The 20,750-nt window shown below is 57.8% G+C and overlaps 1 protein-coding gene across 1 annotated transcript in view; it reads left to right on the top strand.

Annotated features, from left to right (window-relative positions):
• The window catches only part of GBA2 (glucosylceramidase beta 2), a 62,952-nt gene that overhangs the window by 41,010 nt on the left and 1,192 nt on the right, over positions 1-20,750 (top strand). Inside the window, exons 7-16 of the mRNA XM_038401626.2 lie at positions 6,063-6,216; positions 7,120-7,245; positions 8,127-8,311; positions 8,698-8,802; positions 10,149-10,256; positions 11,610-11,761; positions 11,925-12,031; positions 15,463-15,605; positions 15,830-15,945; positions 20,536-20,727. Of these exons, the coding sequence (XP_038257554.1) occupies positions 6,063-6,216; positions 7,120-7,245; positions 8,127-8,311; positions 8,698-8,802; positions 10,149-10,256; positions 11,610-11,761; positions 11,925-12,031; positions 15,463-15,605; positions 15,830-15,945; positions 20,536-20,727 (1,388 nt within the window). The remainder of the gene's footprint in view (positions 1-6,062; positions 6,217-7,119; positions 7,246-8,126; positions 8,312-8,697; positions 8,803-10,148; positions 10,257-11,609; positions 11,762-11,924; positions 12,032-15,462; positions 15,606-15,829; positions 15,946-20,535; positions 20,728-20,750) is intronic.

Genomic DNA, 20,750 nt, shown 5'->3' with positions numbered 1-20,750 from the left:
GATTGAGATCTGCCAACCACTCAATGATACAACTGTACTTCCCCTTTTTGAATGTCCGCTTTCTCACGTCCTCCATGCATGGGTCAGACAATAGTGGGCTTTAGAAATTACAGAAAAAGGTTTTACTATTCAATTCAGAGCCCTCCCTCTATCCAGCATCATCCCTCCCCACCTTTCTCTCCTCAGGGACTCCTCCCGTGAGACTATGATAAGAATAAAGAACAAGGAGTCCTTGCGGCACCTTAGAGATTAACAAATTTGTTTGGGCATAAGCTTTTGTGGGCTAAAACCCACTTCATCAGATGAATGGAGTGGAAAATACAGTAAGAAGATATATAGATAGATGAAAGCTACTATTTCAACCTCCCTGGACGCTCATTACAGACCTAAAAGTCGCAATTCTTCAACCAAAAAACTTCAAAAACAGACTCCAACGAGAAATTGCAGAACTGGAATTAATTTGCAAACTAGACACCATCAAATTAGGCCTGAATAAAGACTTTGAGTGGATGGGTCATTACACAAACTAAAAGCTATTTCCCCATGCTAATTTTCCCCCCTACTGTTACTCTCATCTTCTTGTCAACTGTTTGAAATGGGCCATCCTGATTACCACTATAAAAGTGATTTTTCCTCCTGCTGATAATAGCTCACTTTAATTGATTTGTCTCGTTAGAGTTGGTAAGGCAACCCCCATCTTTTCATGTTCTGTGTGTGTGTGTGCGTGTGTGTGTGTGTGTGTATATATATATCTTCCTACTGTATTTTCCACTCCATGCATCTGATGAGGTGGGTTTTAGTCCACGAAGGCTTATGCCCAGATAAATTTGTTTGTCTCTAAGGTGCCACAAGTACTCCTTGTTCTTTTTGCTGATACAGACTAACACGGCTACCACTCTGAAACCTGTGATAAGAATGGAAATTCAGTCCCTTCTTGAAGTGTAGGGGCAATAGAGGAGATTCGCAGATAGCATAAGAATCAGAATTTATTCAAAATGTTCCACTATACTGAAGAAGGGTGGAGAACTCCATCAGATATTGGACCTAAGGAAGCTTAATGCATGCATCAGAAAGTTCCATTTCTGTATGGTAATCCTGGCATCTCTCATCCCCTCACTTTCAAGTCAAGGTTGATTTGCAGCCCTTGATGTAAAAGAGGTGTGTTTTCATAGTGTGAGAAGACCAAAACATTGCAAATACCTGCAGTTTGCCATTGGACAAGGTCTTCCAATACCAGGTTCTACCCTTTGGGCTTTCAGTGGTGCGTAGAGTCTTAACAAAATGCCTGTCTGTGGTAGTGGCTTTTCTAAGACATCAAGGAGTTTTTTTTGTTTACCTGCTTTTGAGCAATTGGCTTCTGAAGACACCAGCCAAGGAAGTTTTGTAAGGGATATCTGCTATAGGCCTTGAATAGAGACTGGGAATGGATGAGTCATTACACAAAGTAAAACTATTTCCCCATGGTATTTCTCCCCCCCACCCCACCCCCCACTGTTCCTCCGATGAAGTGAGCTGTAGCTCACGAAAGCTTATGCTCTAATAAATTTGTTAGTCTCTAAGGTGCCACAAGTACTCCTTTTCTTTTTGCAAATACAGACTAACACGGCTGCTACTCTGAAACCTCTGATATTCTTGTTAACTGCTGGAATTAGCCTACCTTGCTTGTCACCATGAAAGGTTTTCCTCCTTTCCCCCCCCCCCCCCCCCCCCCCCCCCCCCCGCTGCTGGTGATGGCTTATCTTAAGTGATCACTCTCCTTACAGTGTGTATGATAAACCCATTGTTTCATGTTCTCTGTGTGTGTATATAAATCTCCCCTCTGTTTTTTCCACCAAATGCATCCGATGAAGTGAGCTGTAGCTCACGAAAGCTTATGCTCTAATAAATTTGTTAGTTTCTAAGGTGCCACAAGTACTCCTTTTCTTTTTGCGAATACAGACTAACAGGGCTGCTCCTATGAGATAAATTGGAAGTTACCATACAAACCATGAGAGGCTAATTAGTTAAGATGAGCTATTATCAGCAGGAGAAAAAAACTTTTGAAGTGATAATCAAGATGGCCCATTTAGACAGTTGACAAGGTGTGAAGTACTTAATTTAAGGAAATAGATTCAATATGTGTAATGACCCAGCCACTCCCAGTCTCTATTCAAACCGAAGTTAATGGTATCTAGTCTGCATATTAATTCAAGCTCAGCAGTTTCTTGTTGGAGTCTGTTTTTGAAGCTTTTCTGTTGCAAAATTGCCACCCTTAAATCTTTTACTAAGGGGTCAGAGAGGTTGAAGTGTTCTCCTACCGGTTTTTGAATGTTATGATTTCTAATGTCAGATTTGTGTCCATTTATTCTTTTGCATAGAGACTGTCCGGTTTGGCCAATGTACATGGCAAAGGGGCATTGCTGGCTCATGCTGGCATATATCACATTGGTAGATGTGCAGATGAATGAGCCCCTGCTGGCATGGCTAATGTGCTTAGGCCCTATGATGGTGTCGCTTGAATAAATATGTGGACAGAGTTGGCATCGGGCTTTGTTGCAAGGATAGGTTCCTGGGTTAGTGGTTCTGTTGTGTGGTGTGTGGTTGCTGGTGAGTATTTGCTTCAGATTGGGGGGCTGTCTGTAAGCGAGGACTGGCCTGTCTCCCAAGATCTGTGAGAATGAGGGATCATTTTTCAGGATAGGTTGTAAATCTTTGATGATGCGCTAGAGAGGTTTTAGTTGAGGGCTGAAGATGACAGCTAGTGACGTTCTGTTATTTTCTTTGTTGGGCCTGTCCTGTCGTAGGTGACTTCTGGGTACTCTTCTGGCTCTGTCAATCTGTTTTTTCACCTCAGCAGGTGCGTATTGTAGTTTTAAGAATGCTTGATAGAGATCCTGCAGGTGTTTGTCTCTGTCTGAGGGATTGGAGCAAATGCGGTTGTATCTTAGAGCTTGGCTGAAGACAATGGATCATGTGGTGTGGTCTGGATGGAAGCTGGAGGCATGTAGGTAAGTATAGCGGTCAGTAGGTTTCCTGGACACTACTGTGCTAATAAGCAATGGTCAAATAAACACCACCCTATACCTATGCATCCGATGAAGTGGGCTGTAGCCCACAAAAGCTTATGCTTTAATAAATTTGTTAGTCCCTAAGGTGCCACAACTACTCCTGTTCTTTTTGTGAACAAGTCTCTTCCATCATGTGTTCAGAGCATTCCTTTCATAGGCCCGACCCTCCTCTAGCGAGCAGAGCTCTCCTGCCCAGAGGCAGGTTTTAGAATAACCAGACTGCATACCAGTATTTGATCAGAAACCTGTTCCGAAGGTGGTTATTTATCTAAAATTGCTGGTTCCTTGATATCAGCAACATACGTCACCTCCATGCCAGGCTCAGAATGGGTCCACCACAGAATGGGGGGGCCTAGAATTACAGCTTAACCAAGGACTGCACGTTCAGAAGAATTTGTATTCCAAAGTATTCTGAGGTCTGTGATGCGGGGGGCTCGGACAGAAAACACCCTCCAGAGGGACAGCTTTGGGTGTCCCCTTGCTGGCATTGACATTCGCTTCCAATGCACCCCCAAGATCTGGTATGATGGAAGTGCAACTGATTTTAATTAACTCTGGAAATATACACCTCTACCCTGATATAATGCTGTCCTCGGGAGCCAAAAAATCTTACCGTGTTATAGATGAAACTGCATTATATCGAACTTGCTTTGATCCACTGGAGTGCACAGCCCCGCCCCCCCGGAGCGCTGCTTTACCGCGTTATAGCCGAATTCGTGTTCTATCGGGTCGCCTTATATCAAGGTAGAGGTGTACTTGGATTCTGCACCATCTACTGGGTACCAATGGAAGCAGCAGCTGAAATCAGCTGGCAAGTGCCCAGGGGAAATGAGAAGGTGCCCCCTTCTCTCCTTCTCTGGGGTCTCAGTGCTGCGACTGCAGAGGCAGGGGTAGCTGTGGCCATGTGCTCCATGCCGGGTCCCCCTGTGGTCAGCGGGGCGCCTGTCTGTGGAGCCTTTGCTGCTGGGTTTTTGTAGCATTCGTGGCACCACAAAGGTTTGTATTTCCTCTGCTTTTAATGGTAGGGCCCTTCTAGAAAGGAGCATTTCGCTAATGCTGTGTGACTGTCACTGTGGTGTTTCCCTCTCCCCAGCACACCGAGCCTAATTAGATTGTGGTCACTGTTGCTTAGTGGCTCAGCTGCTATCACTTCTTGAATTGGCTCCTGTGTGTTACTTAAGACAAAGTCAAGAATGGCATAAGAATGGCCACACTGGGTCAGACCAGTGATCCATCTAGCCCCGTATCTGGTCTGCCAACAGTGGCTTTTACAAAGAACATAACATAAGAACGTCCATGAAGGGTCAGACCAAAGGTCCATCTAGCCCAGTCTCCTGTCTACCGACAGTGGCCAGTGCCAGGTGCCCCAGAGGGAGTGAACAGGACGGGGAATCATCAAGTGATCCATCCCCTGTCGCCCATTCCCAGCGTCTGGTAAACAGAGGCTAGGGACACCATCCCTGCCCATCCTGGTTAATAGCCATTGATGGGCCTGTCCTCCATGAACTTACCTAGTTCTTTTTTTAACCCTGTTACAGTCTTGGCCTTTACAACATCCCTGGCAAAAAGTTCCACAGATTGTACATTGTGTGAAGAAATACTTCCTTTTTTTGGTTTTAAACCTGCTGCCTGTTTAATTTTATTGGGTGATCCCTGGTTCTTATGTTGTTTACCCTGTTATATAACACTTCCTTATTTACTTTCTCCAAACCATTCATGATTTTATAGATCTCTAGCATATCCCCCCCCTTAGTCGTCTCTTTTCCAAGGTGAACAGTCCCGGTCTTATTAATCTCTCTTCATACGGAAGCCGTTCCATACCCCAATCATTTTTGTTGCCCTTTTCTGAACCTTTTTCAATTCCAATACATCTTTTTTGAGATGGGGTGACCAGAACTGCACGCAGTATTCAAGATGTGGGCATACCATGGATTTATATAGAGGCAACATATTTTCTCTCCTTTTTTTCCCCTAATGATTCCCTATATTCGGTTAGCTTTTTTGACTGCCACTACATGTTGAGTGGATATTTTTAAGAGAACTATCCACAATGACTCCAAGGTCTCTTTCTTGAGTGGTAAGAGCTAATTTAGACCCCATCATTTTATATTTATAGTTGGGATTATGTTTTCCAATGTGCATTACTTTGCATTTATCAACATTAAATATCATCTGCCATTTGGTTGCCCAGTCACCCAGTTTTGTGGGATCTTTTTGTAGCTCTTCGCAGTCTGCCTGGGACTTAACCATATTGAGCAATTTTGTATCATCTGCAGATCTTGCCACCTCACTGTTTATCCCTTTTTCCAGATCATTTATGAATATGTTGAAAGGACTGGTCCCAGAACAGATCTCTGGGGGACACCACTATTTACCTCTCTCCATTCTGAAAACTGACCATTTATTCCTATCCTTTGTTTCCTATCTTTTAACCAGTTACCAATCCATGAGAGGACCTTCCCTCTTATCCCATGACAGCTTACTTTGCTTAAGAGCTTTTGGTGAGGGACCTTGTGAAAGGCTTTCTGAAAGTCCAAGTACACTATATCCCCTGGATCCTCCTTGTCCACATGCTTGTTGACATCCTCAGAGACTTGTAATAGATTGGTGAGGCATGAGTTCCTTTTTCAAAAGCTGTGTTGACTCTTCCCCAACAAATCATGTTCATCTGTGTGTCTGACGATTCTGTTTTTTTACTATTGTTTCAACCAGTTTGCCTGGCGCTGAGGTTAGGCTTACCGGCCTGTAATTGCCAGGATCACCTCTGGTTCGCCTTTCCTTGTAGGCACTAGAACTTTCTGTTCCAAGATGCAATCACTGAAAGTGTTTAGAAATTGTTTCTCTGCACTTTGTGCTTTTGCCCAGTTTATCAGAGGGGCTAAGTGTTGAGTCTGGACCAGCCTCGCTCCTTGCCTGAGCCTGCAGGACAATGTGGGGCTGGCAGCAGGTCCTGGGACGCTCTTTGGGGGGGTGAGAGTCCCAGCGTTCTCACCCTCTGCTTTTCCTACCTGACAGGTAAGGGCAGCCTCACGGAGAAGGGGGAGGTGACTGCAGCAGCTGTTTGCACCAGCTGCACAGTGCCAGCCCGGGGGCACAGGACACTGGAGCTGGCCCTGGCCTGGGACATGCCGCGCATTCACTTTGGCTCAAAGGAGAAGCTGCATCTCAGGTAGGTGCCCAGATCCCCTGTGTGCTTCCAGGCACAGCTGCCACCCACCAGACGGAGCTGTGTGTGCCGTGTGCCCAGCCTTCTCCCTCCGTCACACAATGTGGACCCGTCACCAACTCCAGTGCATGCATCTCTTAGGGCACCTTTGCCTGCATTACTCATTGTTTAACCTCCGAGACTCGGTCAGACCCTGTTGGGGCTGGGCCAAGACAAGGGGAATCTCCATTGCTCGGAGTCTTTGTATCAAGGTTGGGCCCTGCTCTGGCTCGGCCCAGCACTGGGCCTGGTGCAAGAGCTGCTGGATGGGGTCTGCAGCCGGTGTACTGCAGGAGCTCAGACTGGATGGTGACACGGGTCCCTTCTGGCTTCCTGGCTGCTTGTAATGGCGCACTACCCGTCTGGGTGCCCCAGCCTTGGGAGACCCCGTCGTAGCGCCCCTAGGCTAGGCCAGCTGCTCCTTTCCCACCCATGCCCAGTGCGCAGGGAGAGCTGGGAGTCCTGCCGGGAAGCAGTAGATGGGGATGGCGGTGCCTGGCTCAGCGGCAATGTGTCAGGGTGACAGCCTGCGCCCAGACTGGGGAGTTGCAGTTTCCAGATGTCATTGATTTCCCGTTCTGCAGGGTGCTAGAGTTGTTCCCGTTTCTGTACGGCACTGCCGGCATACGTGGCACTCCGAGGGAGGGTGGAAGGGAGAGCACCAGCAGGGCCCCTACCCCTCCCTGCAGTGCCAGGGCTGTGCTGAGAACAGGCCCTGTCGGTTCCTGGCCTGAAGCGCTGTGCTGGCTGGCCGGGGCGGGTGTCCCTGCCCTGCAGGGGACCGTGCTCTCCCGTGCAGACAGAGCCGGACAGACAGCACTTGGCTGTCTTCTGCAGACCTGCACCCAGTAACATCTCTCCCCGCAGGCGGTATACGCGCTATTTCGGCAGCGCAGGGGATGCATGCCCTGCCCTCTCCCACTACGCGCTCACGCACTATGAGCAATGGGAGGAGAAGATCGAGAGCTGGCAGAGGCCCATCTTGGAGAGCAGGTAGAGCGGTTGCCTGGCTGGTAGCTGGGGCCATCTCCAGTGGGGAGAGCACCCTGGTCAGGCCACAGACAAAGGGTTGGGCAGAATTGACAAGCTGCTGCTGGGGTCTGCAGAGTTGATTTTGGGCAGGTTTGGCCTCCTGTCAGCAGCAGAGTGGCTCGTTGGAGACTCACTGCATCCCCCCAGGTGGCTGGTCCTGCTGCACCCGGCTCCTGAAGCATGCGAGGGCAAGCGTGCTGCTCTGCGTCTACATGGGAGCGGGTGTCTTGCTGTGTGCTCCCCCATGCAGGGGGGCCTCTGGGGGTCTCCTTTCAGAGTCTGCCACCTGGTGGGTGAGCCCCGTGCCCATGTGAGGGCAGGTGCTGGACCCAGGGGCCGGTTCTCTCCTCGCCAGTTCCCTTAGGCCAGAGCCGTGGTGCAGAGCTCTGTGCAGAGCTCCTTCACTCCTTGCTCCCCTGGCTTTCCGGGGGAAAGGGGAGGCTGCGCACATGCGGGCCCAAGGAGCTTGCTGTTGCTGGTTGAGCCAGCCCAGGCCGGCGATGAGCACCTGGAAGGACCCAGGAGCCGGAGCTCCCAGCTGGCCTGAGAGGCCGGTTGCTCCTCAGCTGTGAGTGGTTCCCTCAGGGCAGCTGCTGGGGCGGGCTGGAGCCTGCGTCCCCTGGCCTTCTGCCCCCTCCCCAGCAGGGGCGGGCAGGTGTGTCTGAGTACGCTGCCCCCCAGCTCTGTGTCCCGAGGAGGGCAGGTGGGGGGTCCTTCCTGGGGTCTGAGGAAGGTGCGGTGGCTTATAGGGCTTCTGGCCCATGAGGCCAGGCAGTGGCTCCGTAAAGCGGGATCCACAGAGGCGATGTATTTGCTCTCCCATCTGTCCCTCTTGCCCACAGCCACCTGCCCCCCTGGTACAAGTCGGCTCTCTTCAACGAGCTCTACTTCCTGGCGGACGGCGGGACCCTGTGGCTGGAGCTGCCCCCGGAGGCCTGCGCAGAGGATGTGCAGGGCCCCGCGGGGGCTGGGCTGTCCCAGCTCTTCCCTGTCCTGCGGGAGTATGGAAGGTTTGCTTACTTGGAAGGTAAAGTGCAGGGCTCGGAGCCGGAGGGCAAGGGTCCCACTCACCCCTCCCGACTGAGCCCAGGGCAAGGGGATGGTCACCCTCTGGGGCAACCTCGCTGACCCACTTCCCTCAGGGCGGGGGGAGGGAGCAGCCGGCCCTCCCATGGAGTCCACTGTGGGCTGCGCCCCCTCGCCGAGACCATGGGCGACGCCTCGCCGCTAACAGCCCCCAGGAAGGGCAAATTGCCTGCTGGGCACAGGGCTCCTCCGGGCTCCAGTGCTGGAGACAGGGCCCATCCCCCTCCTCCCCCGCTCCTCGTGTTGTGTGGAGGGGTGGGGACCTCTGGTGCCCCTACGGCCCCCCGGCAGGATCTGCCCCCCTCACTGTCTGTGCTGGGCTTCCAGGCCAGGAGTACCGGATGTACAACACCTACGACGTCCACTTCTATGCCTCTTTCGCCCTTTCCATGCTGTGGCCCAAGCTGGAGATCAGCCTGCAGTACGACATCGGTGAGCACCCAGCAGGCTGGGCCCCTGCCCAGCCCGGACCCCTCGGTGGGTTCACAGGCCCCAAGCCAAGTGCTCTGGAACTGCTCCCCACAAAGCCAGGCAGGACTCTGGTGACTTCTCCTCTCTGGGAGCAGCCTGTCTGCAGGACACACAGCTCACCCGGCTCCCCCCTTCCTGGGTCTGACCTCGGAGCATCCAGCATCCTCTGCCCCTCCGTGCGCTTCCCACAGCGAGTCCGCCCAGGTGGGGTTCTGGGGAAGCCAGAGGGTCCTGCCCCCCAACTCCACAGTCAGACGCGACTCTCAGCCAGCCAGTAAAACAGAAGGTTTATTAGACGACAGGAACATGGTCTGACACAGAGCTTGTAGGTGCAGAGAACAGGACCCCTCAGCCGGGTCCATTTTGGGGGGCAGTGAGCCAGACAACCCCGTCTGCACTTCACTCCATGTCCCCAGCCAGCCCCAAACAGAAACTCTCCCCAGTCCCTCCTCCTCTGGGCTTTGTCCCTTTCCTGGGCCAGAAGATCACCGGATTCTTATGTTCTCCAACCCTTTAGCTCTCACCTTGCAGGGGGGAAGGGCCCAGGCCATCAGTTGCCAGGAAACAGGGTGTCGGCCCTTTATGTACCCTCGCCCTTTGCTCTGCAACAATTACACTCGCTTATCCCACCCCCTAGAGACTTAAGAAATATATAGGGGAAACTGAGGCACCCCTACACTATTCAGAAGAAACATTAAAACAGTCCCACTTCGTCACAGTTCATGGGTCCCCAGCCAAGCCCACTGTCCCACCCAGGCCCCTTGTTGGGCTCACCGATCCCTATCCTGGCTCCCCGCCACACCCAGGTCCCTTGGCAGGCTCTGCCCAGCCCTCACCCCGCCTGGGCCCCTCAGCAGGCTCAATAGCCTCCCCACCCCAGCCCCTCAGTGGGTGCACCAGCCCCCTGCCTTGCACCCCATCCGGCCCAGGGCACTAGCAAACTGGCCCCCACCCCCCAAGGCAGGGAGGAAGCCATCTGTGACTGTGCTGGTCCGACCAGGGAATCCCGCCTGGGCACTGGGGATGGTTTCCGCCTCTTTGCTGCACCCGAGCAGGGCAGGGATCGAGTGTGGCCCCGGGGCCCTCAGCAGCGGCCATCTCAGCTCACTGCTCCTGCCAAGGCCGGGGGCTGTCACCCGTTCTGACCCGAGACTGGGAACAGCCGGATGGTTTTCCAGGCACAAGCACCCCACGCCTGGCACCAGGGCGAGCGGTCTCTGCAGGGGTAACGGGTGCTCACCCCACTGGCCGGGGAGACCTTGGCATGGCTGGGGCCTGCCATCTCGCTGAGGGTCTGTGTCCCCCAGCTGCCGCTGTGCTGAACGAGGACACGCAGCCCAGGCTGTACCTGATGAACGGGCAGACGGCCCAGGTGAAGCTGAGGAATGTGGTGCCCCACGACATCGGGGAGCCTGGTAAGGTCTCGCCCTGGCATGTGGCTGGGGCCAGGGCTGGGCTGTGCCGGGCAGCCCATTCTCCAGCTCAATTATAAACGCCCCACATGATGAATTCATCCAGCTCCCTAGCCGGGCACAGTCCCATTGGGGACGTGTCCTCCGATGCAGCCAAACTGTCCCTTGGTGTGCCTGGGAGGAGGAGGGGCGGGAGGGGGTGGGGCAGGGAGGCCACCACCGGGAGAGCCCCCCCCATTGCCGCTAGGTGGGGGGAATGCTGTGGAGGTGGGTGTGCAGTGCACTTACAGAAATGGGGACACCATTCCCAGGAGGGCTCACTGGTGGCAGGGAAGGGACGCAGTGCAGTTACAGGAGAGCTCACTGCAGGCGTGGGGAGCGCAGTGCAGTTACAGGAGAGCTCACTGCAGGTGTGGGGAGCGCAGTGCAGGTACAGGAGGGCTCACTGCAGGCGTGGGGAACGCAGTGCAGGTACAGGAGGGCTCACTGCAGGCGTGGGGGGCACAGTGCAGTTACAGGAGAGCTCACTGCAGGCGTGGGGAACGCAGTGCAGGTACAGGAGGGCTCACTGCAGGCGTGGGGGGCACAGTGCAGTTACAGGAGAGCTCACTGCAGGCGTGGGGAGCGCAGTGCAGGTACAGGAGGGCTCACTGCAGGTGTGGGGGGCGCAGTGCAGGTACAGGAGGGCTCACTGCAGGCGTGGGGGGCGCAGTGCAGTTACAGGAGGGCTCACTGCAGGCGTGGGGGGCGAAGTGCAGGTACAGGAGGGCTCACTGCAGGCTTGGGGGCGCAGTGCAGGTACAGGAGGGCTCACTGCAGGCGTGGGGGACGCAGTGCAGGTACAGGAGGGCTCACTGCAGGCGTGGGGGGCACAGTGCAGTTACAGGAGAGCTCACTGCAGGCGTGGGGAACGCAGTGCAGGTACAGGAGGGCTCACTGCAGGCGTGGGGGGCACAGTGCAGTTACAGGAGAGCTCACTGCAGGCGTGGGGGGCGCAGTGCAGGTACAGGAGGGCTCACTGCAGGCGTGGGGGGCGCAGTGCAGTTACAGGAGGGCTCACTGCAGGCGTGGGGGGCGAAGTGCAGGTACAGGAGGGCTCACTGCAGGCGTGGGGGCGCAGTGCAGGTACAGGAGGGCTCACTGCAGGCGTGGGGGGCGCAGTGCAGGTACAGGAGTGCTCACTGCAGGCGTGGGGGGCGCAGTGCAGGTACAGGAGGGCTCACTGCATGCGTGGGGGCGCAGTGCAGGTACAGGAGGGCTCACTGCAGGCGTGGGGGGCGCAGTGCAGGTACAGTGGGGGGTGACAGGGAAGCCCCCCTAGGTGGAGCTGCTGAGAGGTGCTCTCTCCCTGCTCAGAGGATGAGCCGTGGCAGCGGGTCAATGCCTACCTGATCCATGACACGGCCGGCTGGAAGGACCTGAACCTGAAGTTCGTGCTGCAGGTGTACCGGGACTACTACCTGACCCAGGACACTGCCTACCTGCGGGACATGTGGCCCGTCTGCCAGGTACAGCGAGAGCCTCCCACTGGGGTCCGAGCTCAGCCCCCAGGCAGTCCAGCGCGGAGAAGAGCACAGGGACCCCAGGGCTGGGGAGAGGGGAGGGGCACCCGGCACAGGGCTGTGTCCTTGGGGCAGAGCAGCGGGGCCAAGGTCTCCGTCTCCCCCACAGGCTGTGATGGACTCGGAGCTGAAATTCGACACAGACGACGACGGGCTCATAGAAAACTCAGGCTTTGCTGACCAGACCTATGATGCATGGGTGGCGACTGGGGCCAGGTGAGGGGGCGGCTGGGGGCCAGGAGTGGGAGTGGCGGAGGTGAGGGGGTGGGGGCTGGGGGTGGCTGGGGGCCAGGAGTGGGAGTGGCGGAGGTGAGGGGGCGGGGCAGGCGGGGGCAGGGGGTGGCTGGGGGCCAGGAGTGGGAGAGTGGCGGAGGTGAGGGGGCGGGACAGGTGGGGGCTGGGGGCCAGGAGTGGGAGAGTGGCGGAGGTGAGGGGGCGGGGCAGGCGGGGGCTGGGGGTGGCTGGGGGCCAGGAGTGGGAGAGTGGCGGAGGTGAGAGGGCGGGGCAGGCGGGGGCTGGAGGTGGCTGGGGGCCAGGAGTGGGAGTGGCGGAGGTGAGGGGGCGGGGCAGGCGGGGGCTGGGGGTGGCTGGGGGCCAGGAGTGGGAGTGGCGGAGGTGAGGGGGCGGGGCAGGCGGGGGCTGGGGGTGGCTGGGGGCCAGGAGTGGGAGTGGCGGAGGTGAGGGGGCGGGGCAGGCGGGGGCTGGGGGTGGCTGGGGGCCAGGAGGGGGAGAGTGGCGGAGGTGAGGGGGAGGGGCAGGCGGGGGCTGGGGGTGGCTGGGGGCCAGGAGTGGGAGAGTGGCGGAGGTGAGGGGGCGGGGCAGGTGGGGGCTGGGGGCCAGGAGTGGGAGAGTGGCGGAGGTGAGGGGGCGGGGCAGGCTGGGGGTGGCTGGGGGCCAGGAGGGGGAGAGTGGCGGAGGTGAGGGGGCGGGGCAGGGGGTGGCTGGGGGCCAGGAGTGGGAGTGGCGGAGGTGAGGGGGGCGGGGCAGGCGGGGGCTGGGGGTGGCTGGGGGCCAGGAGTGGGAGTGGCGGAGGTGAGGGGGCGGGGCAGGCGGGGGGGGGGTGGCTGGGGGCCAGGAGGGGGAGAGTGGCGGAGGTGAGGGGGAGGGGCAGGCGGGGGCTGGGGGTGGCTGGGGGCCAGGAGTGGGAGAGTGGCGGAGGTGAGGGGGCAGGGCAGGCGGGGGCTGGGGGTGGCTGGGGGCCAGGAGTGGGAGTGGCGGAGGTGAGGGGGCGGGGCAGGGGGTGGCTGGGGGCCAGGAGTGGGAGTGGCGGAGGTGAGGGGGCGGGGCAGGCGGGGGCTGGGGGTGGCTGGGGGCCAGGAGTGGGAGTGGCGGAGGTGAGGGGGCGGGGCAGGGGGTGGCTGGGGGCCAGGAGTGGGAGTGGCGGAGGTGAGGGGGCGGGGCAGGCGGGGGCTGGGGGTGGCTGGGGGCCAGGAGGGGGAGAGTGGCGGAGGTGAGGGGGAGGGGCAGGCGGGGGCTGGGGGTGGCTGGGGGCCAGGAGTGGGAGAGTGGCGGAGGTGAGGGGGCAGGGCAGGCGGGGGCTGGGGGCCAGGAGTGGGAGTGGCGGAGGTGAGGGGGCGGGGCAGGGGGTGGCTGGGGGCCAGGAGTGGGAGTGGCGGAGGTGAGGGGGCGGGGCAGGCGGGGGCTGGGGGTGGCTGGGGGCCAGGAGGGGGAGAGTGGCGGAGGTGAGGGGGCGGGGCAGGGGGTGGCTGGGGTCCAGGAGTGGGAGTGACAGAGGTGAGGGGGCGGGGCAGGCGGGGGCTGGGGGTGGCTGGGGGCCAGGAGTGGGAGAGTGGCGGAGGTGAGGGGGCAGGGCAGGCGGGGGCTGGGGGTGGCTGGGGGCCAGGAGTGGGAGTGGCGGAGGTGAGGGGGCGGGGCAGGGGGTGGCTGGGGGCCAGGAGTGGGAGTGGCGGAGGTGAGGGGGCGGGGCAGGCGGGGGCTGGGGGTGGCTGGGGGCCAGGAGGGGGAGAGTGGCGGAGGTGAGGGGGCGGGGCAGGGGGTGGCTGGGGGCCAGGAGTGGGAGTGGCGGAGGGGAGGGGGCGGGGGCAGGCGGGGGCGGGGGGGGGCGGGGGGCCAGGAGGGGGAGAGTGGCGGAGGTGAGGGGGCGGGGCAGGGGGTGGCTGGGGTCCAGGAGTGGGAGTGACAGAGGTGAGGGGGCGGGGCAGGCGGGGGCTGGGGGTGGCTGGGGGCCAGGAGTGGGAGAGTGGCGGAGGTGAGGGGGCAGGGCAGGCGGGGGCTGGGGGTGGCTGGGGGCCAGGAGGGGGAGAGTGGCGGAGGTGAGGGGGCGGGGCAGGGGGTGGCTGGGGGCCAGGAGTGGGAGTGGCGGAGGTGAGGGGGCGGGGCAGGCGGGGGCTGGGGGTGGCTGGGGGCCAGGAGGGGGAGAGTGGCGGAGGTGAGGGGGCGGGGCAGGGGGTGGCTGGGGGCCAGGAGTGGGAGTGGCGGAGGTGAGGGGGCGGGGCAGGCGGGGGCTGGGGGTGGCTGGGGGCCAGGAGGGGGAGAGTGGCGGAGGTGAGGGGGCGGGGCTGGGGGTGGCTGGGGGCCAGGAGTGGGAGAGTGGCGGAGGTGAGGGGGCGGGGCAGGCGGGGGCTGGGGGTGGCTGGGGGCCAGGAGTGGGAGTGGCGGAGGTGAGGGGGCGGGGCAGGCGGGGGCTGGGGGTGGCTGGGGGCCAGGAGGGGGGAGAGTGGCGGAGGTGAGGGGGCGGGGCTGGGGTGGCTGGGGGCCAGGAGTGGGAGTGGCGGAGGTGAGGGGGCGGGGCAGGCGGGGGCTGGGGGTGGCTGGGGGCCAGGAGGGGGAGAGTGGCGGAGGTGAGGGGGCGGGGCAGGCGGGGGCTGGGGGTGGCTGGGGGCCAGGAGTGGGAGTGGCGGAGGTGAGGGGGCGGGGCAGGGCAGGGCAGGGGAGTCGGTGGCTGCTGGGTCCTGATGCAGCGCGGGGCGGGGCTGGGCTGGTGTCACCCGGCGTTATCAGCGCTCTTGGAGCACGTGACGTCTCCTGGAGAGCTGCCCCAGCGCCCGGCCTGGCCTCTCTGCAGACCATGCGAGTCTCTTCTGGCCATGCTGGCTGGGGGTCTTGCTGGTCGGTGACTGCTCCAGAGCCCCACTTTGCCAGCTGAGGCAGCCCTGGCTCGTGTCCCCATCCATCTCACGCCTTTGCTCCTTTGGTTAACCTGCTACCTGCCTGGCACGGTGCTCAGTGCAGAGCGCAAGCCCCGGCGTTTCCGGGGGTGTGGCAGGGGTGCCTGCTGGTGTCTCTGTGGCTGGCAGCACGGGGCTGCTGCTGCTCCAGCTCCCATGGGGCTGAAAGGACAGGTTAGGGGGCTGCACTCTCAGGGCTGCATCGCCCCCCCAGGTAGGGGTTGGGGGCAAGTGCTGTGAGGCTCGGGGACTGGTGCAGCCCCGGATGCGCGTGCTGTGAGTCTCAAGCCTGGCGGGGGAGCACACCCCTGCTGTGGGATGGGGACGCGTGCTGTGAGGCTCAGGGACTGGCAGGGTGGATGGGAAGTGCAGCCCCCGTCTCTGTCTAGGGCCCTGTAATGTGCCCGTCATGGTAGCGCCAGGGCTGTGAGGCTGACGTGGCGGATATGTCTGCACTAGCAGCAGCAGCTCGGTGCCCAAACCCGTTTGATGCCCAGACCTGTCTCCTTTGCTTTGCAGCGCGTACTGCGGCAGCCTGTGGCTGGCAGCCGTCTGTGTGATGTGCAAGGTGGCGGGGATTGTGGGTGACGACGAGGTCCTACAGAAATACAGCGCCATCCGAAGGAAGGGCACAGAGGCGTTTGAGCGGCTGCTGTGGAACGGTGCGTATGGGCAGGGTGCCTGGGCTCCGGCTGGCCCCACGAGGCGTGCTGCGCTGACCCACCCTCAGCCTGGGGTGTGGGCTTCTGCTCTGGGACACTGGGTGTCTGCCTCAGGCAACGAGTGACTCCCGCCTTGTGGGGCACCGTGCGGTGTGAGAGGAGGAGCTGCCGGTGTCAGAGGCGGGGGTGTGACTATCTAGCTGACTCTCTCGTCCCCACTGCAGGGAAATACTACAACTATGACAGCAGCGGGGGCCCCTTCTCCAGCACCGTCATGTCCGACCAGTGTGCTGGGCAGTGGTTCCTCCGGGCCAGTGGCCTGTCCAACGGCGAGTTCCAGGTGAGAGAAGGTTTATCGCCACCCAGGGTGGGGGTGGTGGATTGGGAAGGCAAATCTACAGATGGCACAAGGATTAGGGGAGTGGCAAGTGATGAGGACGGGGCAGCCATATAGAGCAATCTGGATGGCGTGGGAAGCTGGGCCCATTCAAACACAATGTGACAAATGCAAAGTCGTACTGTCATACTGTCTGGGGGACTTAGGAGCGTGGTCACCTTACTCAGGGCAGAGTGCCAGAAATAGGGCATAAAACCTCCGACTGGCTGTGAGTACTGTACTTAAATTTTACCAGTCAAGCAACAAGTGCAAAGCCCTGAGGCCCTGAAGCCAAATCAAGGAGTCATAGAACCATAGGAACTTTGAGAGATCTCTAGTCCAGTCCCCTGCACTCATGGCAGGACTAAGTATTAAGTTTTCAGAATAAATATGTGGACAGAATTGGCATCAAGCTTTGTTGCAAGGATACGTTCCTGGGTTAGTGTTTTTGTTGTGGTGTGTGCTTTTCAGAGTAACAGCCGTGTTAGTCTGTATCCACAAAAAGAACAGGAGTACTGAAACAAATACTCGCCAGCAACCACACACCACAGGATGGCAGGAGAGAGATCACAGAATATCAGGGTTGGAAGGGACCTCAGGAGGTCATCTAGTCCAACCCCCTGCTCAAAGCAGGACCAACCCCAACTAAATCATCCCAGCCAGGGCTTTGTCAAGCCTGACCTTAAAAACTTCAAAGGAAGGAGATTCCACCATCTCCCTAGTAACGCATTCCCGTGCTTCACCACCCTCCTAGTGAAATAGTGTTCCCTAATATTCAACCAGACCTCCCCCACTGCAACTTGAGACCATTACTCCTTGTTCTGTCATTTGCCACCACTGAGAACAGCCGAGCTCCATCCCCTTTGGAACCCCGCTTTCAGGTAGTTGAAAGCAGCTATCAAATCCCCCCTCACTCTTCTCTTCCGCAGACTAAACAATCCCAGGTCCCTCAGCTGCTCCTCACAAGTCATGTGTTCCAGTCCCTAATCATTTTTTTGCCCTCCGCTGGACGCTTTCCAATTTTTCCACATCCTTCTTGTGGTGTGGGGCCCCAAACTGGACACAGTTACCCAGATGAGGATTCACCAATGTCGAATGAAGGGGAATGATCACGTCCCTCGATCTGCTGGTTCGCTCCCTCTGGGGTACCTGGCATTGGCCACTATTGGTAGACAGGATACTGGCCTGGATGGACCTTTGGTCTGACCCAGTGTGGCCATTCTTATGTTTTTCTGTCTTCAAGTCACCAGGGCCTGATGAAATGCATCCTAGAATACTCAAGGAACTCACTGAGGAGATATCTGAGCCATTAGCAATTATCTTTGAGAAGTCATGGAAGACGGGAGAGATTCCAGAAGACTGGAAAGGGGCAAATCTAGTGCCCATCTCTAAAAAAGGGAAATAAGGACAACCCATGGAATTACAGACCAATCAGCTTAATTTCTATACTCAGAAAGATAATGGAGCAAATAATTAAGCAATCAATTCGCAAACATCTAGAAGATAATAAGGTGATAAGTAACAGTCAGCATGGATTTCTCAAGAACAAATCATGTCAAACCAACCCGAGAGCTTTCTTTGACAGAGTAACAAGCCTTGTGGATGTGGGGAAGCGGTAGACGTGGTATATCTTGACTTTAGTAAAGCTTTTGATACTGTCTCACGTGACCTTCTCATAAAAAAAACTAAGGAAATGCAACCTAGATGGAGCTGCTATAAGGTGGGTGCAAAATTAATTGGAAAACCACTCCCAGAAAGTAGTTATCAGTGATTCACAGTCATGCTGGAAGGACATAAGGAGTGGGGTCCTGCAGAGATCAGTTCTGGGTCCAGTTCTGTTCAATATCGTCATCAGTGATTTAGATAATGGCATAAAGAGTACGCTTACAAAGTTTGCAGATGATACCCAGCTGGGAGGGGTTGCAAGTGCTTTGGAGGATAGGATTAAAATTCAAAATGATTTGAACAAACTGGAGAAATGGTCTGAAGTGAATAGGATGAAATTCAATAAGGACAAACGCAAAGTACTCCATTTAGGAAGGAACACACACAAAATGGGAAATGACTGCCTACGAAGGAGCACTACGGAAAGGGATCTGGGGGTCATAGTGGATCACAAGCTAAATATGAGTCAACAGTGGAACACTGTTGCAAGAAAAGCAAACCTCATTCTAGGATGTCTTAGCAGGAGTGTTGTAAGCAAGACATGAGAAGTTATTCTTCTGCTTTACTCTGCACTGATTAGGCCTCAGCTGGAGTCTTGTGTCCAGTTCTGGGCACCACATTTCAGGAAAGATGTGGACAAATTGGAGAGAATCCAGAGAAGAGCAACAAAAATGATGAAAACATGCCCCATGAGGGAAGATTGAAAAACTTGGGTTTGTTTAGTCTGGAGAAGTGAAGACTGAGAAGGGACTTGATCACAGTTTTCAAGCACATAAAAGGTTGTTACAAGGAGGAGGGAGATAAATTGTTCTTCTTAACCTCTGAGGACAGGACAAGAAGCAATGGGCTTTAATTGCAGCAAGGGCGGATTAGGTTGGACATTAGGAAAAACGTCCTACCTGTCAGGGTGGTTAAGCACTGGAATAAATTGCCCAGGGAGGTTGTGGAATCTCCATCATTGGAGATTTCTAAGAGCAGTGTAGACACACACCTGTCAGGATGGTCTAGATCAGTGGTCACCAACCGGGTCGATCCTCGAGGATCTCCCAGTCGATCGCAGTCTCCGGCGGCACAGTGGGGCTGCTGCTAAGACCGGCTCCCTGCCTGCTCCAGCCCCACACCACTCCCAGAAGTGCCCAGCGCAGCCCCGGGGCGGGGCGGGGCGGCAGGAGTCTCCCTCCGTGCACTGCTCCTGTTGGCCGGGAATGCGGAGCTGTGGCCAATGGGAGCTGCGGGGGCTTTGCTTGCAGAGAGGGGCAGCGTGCGAAGCCACGTATTGGCCCCTTTTGGGAGTGGTGTGGGGCTGGGGTAGGCAGGGAGCTGGCCTTAGCAGCAGCCATGCTTACCGGGAGCCACCGGAGGCAAGTGCTGCCCGGCAGGAGGCCATATTCCAACCCCCAGCCCTGAGCCCCCTTCTGGAGCTGCACCCCAAGCCCCCTCCTGCACCCCAAGCCCCACCCATGACCCTCCGCAGAGCCAGCACCCCACCCCCTCCTGCACCCCAACACTGTTCTCCAGCCCTGACTCCCCTCCCAGACCCTGAACCCCAAACCCCGTCCTGCACCCCAAGCCCCACCCCTGACTCCCCTGCCAGAGCCAGCACCCTGTATCCCCTCCTGCACTCCAACATTCTGCCCCCCCTTCTGGAGCCAGCACCCCACACTCCCTCCTGCACCCAAACTCTCTCCAAGAGTTTGCACCTCTCACTCCCTCCTGCACCCCAACCCCCTGCCCCAGGCTCAGTCCAGAGCCCCCTCCTACACTGCGAACCCCTCAGCCCAGAGCCTGCACCCCCTCCCATACTCCAACCCCTGCCCAGTGAAAGTGGGGGAGAGCGAGCAATGGAGGGGGGGAAGGAGGAGGGGCTTCGGGGAAGGGGAAATCTTGGGTTGCACTTAAATTCAGAAAGTGATCTTGGGCGTGAAAAGGTTGGAGACCCCTGGTCTAGATAATACTTAGTCCTGCCATGAGTGCAGGGGACTGGACTAGAGACTCCTCGAGGTCCCTGCCAGTCCTAGGATGCTCTGAGCTGCGAGTGCCCTGCTGTGGCACACAAGGCTAATGTGATGTGTACACAGGGCAGCCAGGAGCAGGAGCAGGGAGCTGATTTTACCACTGCACACAGCACTGGTGCAACCGATACTGGATACCGCAGGCACTTGTTTTAAAAAGGTGTTGAACAACTGGAGAGGGTGGGGGAAAAGCCACCCCGATGGTGTGAGGGCAGGGTCGTGTGACGGTGAAAGACTGAACACGCTCTGTCTGGTCAGTTTACCAAAGAGAATATGGAGCGGTGACTTGCCATGGTGTACAAGGCCAACCTGGGGGCACGATGCCGGTTACTGCTGGGCTCTGTAATCCAAGAGGGACAGGCAGGACAAGAAGCACTGGATGGGAGCTGAAACCAGAGAGTTTGAGCAGCAAGGCGGATTAATGAGGGGATGGCTGAGTGGGTGAGGCTGCCGGTCAGGGATTGAGTCTCGCCCCTCCAGTTCAGCCAGCTGCAGGTGCAGCTCAGGCTAGGGCACTCGGAGGCAGGCAGACGTGGGGCTGGCCACCTCGCTCCCTTGTGTGCTGTTGGCTCTGGAACAGCCACTGGAGCTGCTGAGTCGGGAACGTGGCCGAGCCATTGGAGCAGACTTGCAATGGCAGTGGTGGGTAGCCAGCTCGCTGTCTTCACATGCAGCCTGCTGCCTCTCCACAAGGGCTCAGCTCAGGGGAATCTGGCTGCTACTGAATGACCTGTGCTATACAGAAGGCAGATGATGCACTGGCCCTATCTGCCTGTGCTGTCTCCGAGGCCCAGCCCCTGGGATGGTGCAGGACGGGCCCTGGCTTCAGGGTGGGGCCCTGTGTGGCCGAGAGACCTGATGGCATCTCTCTCCGCAGGTTTTCCCCAGGAGCCATATTGTCAGCGCACTGAAGACTATCTTTGAGCTGAACGTCATGAGCTTTGCCAATGGGACGATGGGCGCTGTGAACGGCATGAGGCCCGATGGGAGCCTGGACACATCCAGCGTGCAGTCCAGCGAGGCCTGGGTTGGGGTTGTGTACGCTCTGGCAGCCACCATGATCCAGGAGGTGGGTGTGGTGCACGGCGCCCC

This window comes from Dermochelys coriacea, chromosome 5 (genome assembly GCF_009764565.3).
Source record: "Dermochelys coriacea isolate rDerCor1 chromosome 5, rDerCor1.pri.v4, whole genome shotgun sequence".
Classification (NCBI taxonomy): Eukaryota; Metazoa; Chordata; order Testudines; family Dermochelyidae; genus Dermochelys; species Dermochelys coriacea.
The sequence above is the reverse complement of the archived record's forward strand: the minus strand, read 5'-3'. Positions and strand labels throughout refer to the sequence as shown.